At 43.0% G+C, this 6,000-nt stretch overlaps 1 protein-coding gene across 1 annotated transcript in view; it reads left to right on the plus strand.

Moving 5' to 3' along the window:
* Positions 1–1,488: 1,488 nt before the first annotated feature.
* Positions 1,489–6,000, plus strand: part of TMEM26 (transmembrane protein 26) — a 14,211-nt gene continuing 9,699 nt past the window's right edge. Inside the window, exons 1-2 of the mRNA XM_009637009.2 lie at positions 1,489–1,679; positions 4,971–5,049. Coding sequence (XP_009635304.1) covers positions 1,489–1,679; positions 4,971–5,049 — 270 coding nt within the window. The remainder of the gene's footprint in view (positions 1,680–4,970; positions 5,050–6,000) is intronic.

Consider the following 6,000-nt stretch of genomic DNA (forward strand, 5'->3'; position numbering starts at 1 on the left):
GTAGGCCCTTGACTTGAATTAATTTTCCTCTGAGCGTGAGGAACTTGATTTTGTTGCTTCAAAAAGGCATGCTGCACCATCCATTTATTTACTCAGGCATTTCCTGAGTCAGTGATCTATACTGTGGAATGGCCTTTTGGTTTTCTTGTTTTTTCTGGGCAGGGTTATTTTTAGGTAGTCTTCTCCCCCATCTCCCCCCACCAAGGATATCTCCACCCCCAAGGATATCAGCTGGCCAGCAAGCAGCTTCAGCGCTTCATTGGGAAAAAGGATTGGTTTTGCAGTGAGAAAAACTTGGATCTTAGCAATTGAGGAAAAATATCTTCTTACAAAGGTCACAATTCTTGGAAGACTATCTCCTTGTGTTTAAATTAGAATAGGATATTTACAATTAAATCAGCTAGGAAGTTAAGACTTTCGGAGCACCACATGGTTACGTTACTTACATTCTCCGTTTGCATTTTACAATGGTGTATCTCAATTTAAGTGCTTTGGCAGTAAATTAACACAAAACTGGAGCAACACAGTGACAATTTTGATGAAGAAGAAATTTCTTTGGTTACCCAAGTGTAAATTCAAATAAAATTTATAATCACTATGAGAAACATCAAAGCAATTTTTAAACATACTCTGTACTTCATAAACCGTTCCCACAGAAGATTCTAAAAGTCAGTCTATAGGTAACAGTCAAACTTCTGTGTATTTTTGTATATGTGTCTATTGGCCTATTAGGTAACGTTGGCATTAGCCCAGATTTCAGCAATCCCTCACTGGGGGTGCTGCTTTGTGCTGAGGCAGGGTGCAGATTATACACTATAGCAGCTTGCCTAGATCTCAGTATTGGTTAGCTTTCCTAACTTCTGTTGCACGCAGGGATTCCAGTACTGAACTGGGTACACGGTTTCTGCTTTCTGTACTGCAACATTAAATGAACAATTTTAAAAGCTCCCAAGTATGAATTATATCTATCAGGGAGAGGAAAGAGGGCTTTGCAGTCTCAGTAATGTAGTGGAGCTTTTAGCAAGGAAGATACAAATTAATAATGCTTCTTATGTTTTGTCTCTTTGCTAGAAATCAATGAGATGAGAGCAGCAAGGGGGGCTGGCAGAGAGGGGGTAACCCTGCAAGATAGAATCCTCCCTGCTGTTTAGGCCTTGAGCAGATGAAGGAGAGGGGACAGAAAGAAACCCTTTACGCCCCTGCCTTGGCGCGGTCAGAGCTGTACGAAGCGCTGCAAACCACTGTAGCCTGGAAGCGTGAGCTTTTTTTTTTTTCTTCCCTCTCAAAAGTTTTCAGGAAGTCTGGGGGAGGGGCAATGCTGTTTCTTTTCTGTTATAATGGGCCCCTTTGTGGAGATGGAAGAGGAGAAGAGGTCTGTGTGCCTGTGGTGCGCACGCTTCCCAGGGATTCCCAGGGTAACTTCCCAGGGCTCCTAAAAAGCGCTGGGCCCCCACGGTGCAGGGAGAAGGGGAGGGGGACTGGTCCAGGATGGAGCTGATGGTGCTGCTCAATGCTCTGGTTACTCGCCTGCTCTTCGTGTTGCACTCTCTCATCGGGGTCTGGAGAGTGACGGCAGCGAAGAAAGAACCCAAGTACTGGCTGCTGGCACTGCTCAATCTTCCCCTGTGCCTGGAGACAGGGCTCACCCTCAAGTTTAAGCAAGGCAGAGGCTACAAATGGTGAGCATATCCCGCTGGCTCTGACGGAGCCCCTCTTGTTTCTTTGCATGTACTTTGCTGCAGATGTGAGGCTGCCTTCTGCTGCTGCTGCCCCAGAGCAGAGCTGCCCTGGCTTTGCTGCTGCCAAGGTTTTAGTGGATTGTGTTTTCTCCCCTGCTGCACTTAGGGGCTGGGGGGTGGAAAGCTGGTAAAGCCCTGGTTAGTCCACTGCCAAACCCAGAGGGCTTCCAGGAGGGGCAGTTTTGCAGCAGGCTACTTGGGAGCTACTCTCTGCATAGTTCTGTGTGTGTATCCATACTAACAGCTGAAAAACGTGATGAAAGCAGCTGCTGGCAAAGAGGTACATCTTCTAGAGCTGCTGATCCAGGGGGCTGGGAAAGCAGGGGGCACGCACTCCCTCAGTGTCGCTGGGCACCTTACAACACCATCTCAGGGACGACCCATGTGGGGTGCAGAAGGGCACTGGGGGGCCACACAGGCTCTCCCATGCAGATGCCCTGCATCTCTTGCCCCATCCTGCCATGCCCTGGCTTGCACCTCCTTCCCTGGAACGGCATTCCCTGGCCCTGCTACTTGCCACACTGCTAATGCCATGCTAGTGTGTGAACCAAAACTCAGTAATAAATAAAAGATGAGCAGTAACTGCTATTGCAATACAGCAAGAGTGGCTTAAATATTTGGATTTGAGAGGCTGTTCCAGAGGGGAACTTTCATGCATAAAAGGCTGCCTCAGAAATGAGCAAAAAAAAAAAAAAAAAAAAAAAAAAAAAAAAAAAAAAAAAAGTTAGTCATCACAGAGTTTGCCCAAGCACATGGGTTTTTACATGCATCTAAAGAATTACTGCAGTCATCTACAGCTCATCAGCGCTCAGTCAGCCAAAACAAATGCGCTGTAAAAAGGAAGTGGTCATGTAACTAATTGTAAAGATTTCACTAGGACCTTTTATTTTTAAAAACTCAAAGCTATTTTTAAAAATAACTCAGGCAGGACCCAAGACAAATCCAGGACAAAAAAAAAAAAGCCCCAAAGTATTTCAATGATCTTAAATTCCTGTCCACTGCAACCTGTGAAACTCATTATAACAGAAGCAGTACTGTGTGATAATTCACCCAAGTGTTCCATGCTCTAAATTCGAATGTAATAAAAGCAGCAATAAAGTCTGGGACACAGGAAAATTTAACAACAGCAGAGCTCCAAATGCCCAGTTATGAGACAGAGGCAGAGTGAGCAGACCCGATTCACGGGGGGGAGGAAGCAGCAGCAGAGACTTCACGAAGGAACACTTGCTATGGCAGCTTTTGGAAAATCCAAAGAAAAACAGATATGGAAAGCAGATCCATTTCAGACAAATACATGTGCTAGAAGACTGGGCTAAATTTAGCTACAAGGAAATTTTGAAAATGGATGTGGTCTAGCACTTTAAGCAGCACAATAAGAAGAAATTTATAGGTAAGAAATGTAGAGAAATGGCCAGCATCTATTTGTATCAGGACAACTTTCCGCTCTGGTGGAAAACGCTCACATTCAGAGCAGGCAGTATCATCTGCGTTTATAGAAACAGCTCCATAGATAGCCAGTGATCCAGGCAACAGGCAGCCTGTGGCACAGGACCCTCCTGCCTCCAAGAGCCTCATATTCTCTCCATTCGTCATTGACAGAAGACTTAATTTTTTGTGCTGGTGTAATAAGTAAGTGACACACGTGGAGAAAAAGTATTATTGCGGGCCTGGCCATGTAACATGTCCTCTCAATTGCTCCTTCTGAAAGAAAGGAAGGGTTAAAGCCCCTGAAGTCTCCTGGCCTGATCTGGTATCATTAGCTCAGTATTGCTAACCTGCCAGCTGGATGGATTTTTCATGTGCTCAAGTCCTACAGGAAATACTGTAAAATATGTTATTTCTCCCATTCAAATGAGAGGTGTGCTCTCTCCCAAAATAACCAGGCTAAAACTCCACAGAATCACAAACTTTTTTTTCTTAAGCAAACAACCAAATACCTCACTGCCAAAATAAACACCTCCCTCACCCACCCTCCCAAAAACACAGCAATAAAAAAAGGACCAAACCAGGACTATCTTATTTAGAGGGGACTGATGAAACATTTCATTGCAGCTCAGCAACCCAGTCATTTTACTGAGCAGCAGGGTTTTGGTTTTTTTCTTCTCCTCAATACTTAATCTCCACTGGAAAAGTCACGATTACAAAAATAAAAGAGACATTCGGGTTAGGAACAAACAATAAATGCAATAACATTTGACCAAAACGTTGCTGCAGTTACATACTTAAAAGCAATTTAAATTCACTGCAGAATGTGCCAATGACAGAACAGAAGGAATCAAGCAAGTATCCAGAGTTCGACGCCACTCCTGTCTTGGGCCAGTACATATATATGATGCAAAGGCTGCTGTGCATCTCAGCAGCATTGCAGTGATGCTCACTCCATGCTATGGCAGACCTAGGTGGAACATAGTGGCATCAGACCTCATTCCTACTCCAAAAGGATAGGAATTTCAAAGAAAACTCACCCCAAACAAAACTGTCACGTGTTTAATAAGGAAACATCAGCAACCGTCACAAGAATCAGTGCTTGCAGAAGGAGCAATGAAACCTCTCTAGTACTTCTGAATAAACTCACCTCAAGACACTGAAGATAATAAAGCTTCACCATCATAAGTTATATAGAAGACTGACAGGGAGAGAAGAACTAGAGACAGAAATCCTAAAGAATTATACAATTGCCAGCCCAAATGGGCAAACAAGGCCAAGACCTGTTTCCTTAAACCATTTTAGCCTGCACTGAAAGGCCTGCCTAAACCAAGCATTTCTTTGGTAGCAATCTGATGCTATTTCTACCTTTCCTGTGACAATGTACAGGATTCGTGATCAACAGCCTTTATCCCAGCATCATTCAGTGAAATGACTCAATGTATTAATTCACCCTTCGTGAAATCAGAAAGGGCATGTCAGCTAGAGGCTTTTTTTTATTTAAAGTACAGAGATTGCTGTGATGGAAATACAAAGAGCAAAGTGCCTTTGGTTAGTTCTTAAATACTTAGTTCTTAAATAAACTTCCATATATGATCTTAGATGGATATACAAATAAACCTATGATTCATAATACTGACAGCATAAGGAATTCAGCAAGAATAGCAACTCTTATTTGCTGTTACCCTGGTTCTTAATATCCCATATGGTAGGAGGCACAAGATATAGCCTGTCATTATCTGCATTGAAAAGTACGGTATTTATGATGCGATATAATACCAAGCTATCTTTTCTTTTCCTTCACAGGTTTTCACCAGCAATATTTTTATATCTGATTTGCACAGTACCATCACTATGGCTACTAGAAATTCATCATGGGACTCAGGTATTTATTACGAGACAAGATGGACTAGTTTGAAACTGATGCATTATTTGATGGGTTGGATTTGGGCATACACACAGAAGTCTGCCAGGTCTTGTTCCAATTTTCCATTTTCTATTGGTGGGGATCCCAATCCTATGACTACTGTGCATTTCCTAAGTATCAAATAATGAACCCCGTTCCTAGGTAAAAATGAGACCATTTATTTTTATTTGGCTTGGGAACCGAGGGCTAGAATTTTGAAAAACAGCCTTTCACCCCCAGGTTACCAGCTTGAATCTTGCTCAGGATAGTGAAAGAATTTCATTGCTTTAGAGGCCTTTGCAAAATAAAGGATGAGTTTCACAGCACTTACAGGCAGATATCACAACTCCAAGCAAGCCAAAATTGAGACAGGTATCAGTAAAAGGGGTCTTAAACTCAAATTACTTCATGTTTGTTGCAACCTGGGAGAATACTCACAGATTGCTACCACAGATAGCTGACACGGTAATTGGACTGTCAGTATTTATACCCTTTCCTTGTTCATGCCATAATCTGCCAGGGGGGTGTCTGGATTCCAGTTCAGGACTAAAACACACAGTAAAGTTTTTAAAGGCAATTGTTCCTTTGGCAGATGGGGTCAGCTAGGTCCAGGACAGAGCCACTTAGCCCATCAGCCCACACTGAGTGAACCACCTCCCCCATGCAGGCTGGTTTTGAGTCCCCATAGCACTTCCCCATAGTGAAAACAGGATTTTGTCTGTCCCAACATTTGCACGTACGCAGGATCTTACATCCACAGCAGACAAGAGCCTGATAGGAACAAGAGCAAAAAGCAACAGAAGAAAATACATAAATTAGTCTAAGAAGACATAGTGCCTCATTTTCTCCTTTGAAACATTGTTAGAGCCCACAGAAGCATAATCAAATATTCAAAATTGTGTTTACACTGAAAATGCCCGAGGCTTTTTC

The sequence above is a fragment of the Egretta garzetta genome, unplaced genomic scaffold (assembly GCF_000687185.1).
Source record: "Egretta garzetta isolate BGI_Z169 unplaced genomic scaffold, ASM68718v1 scaffold204, whole genome shotgun sequence".
Taxonomy (NCBI): domain Eukaryota; kingdom Metazoa; phylum Chordata; class Aves; order Pelecaniformes; family Ardeidae; genus Egretta; species Egretta garzetta.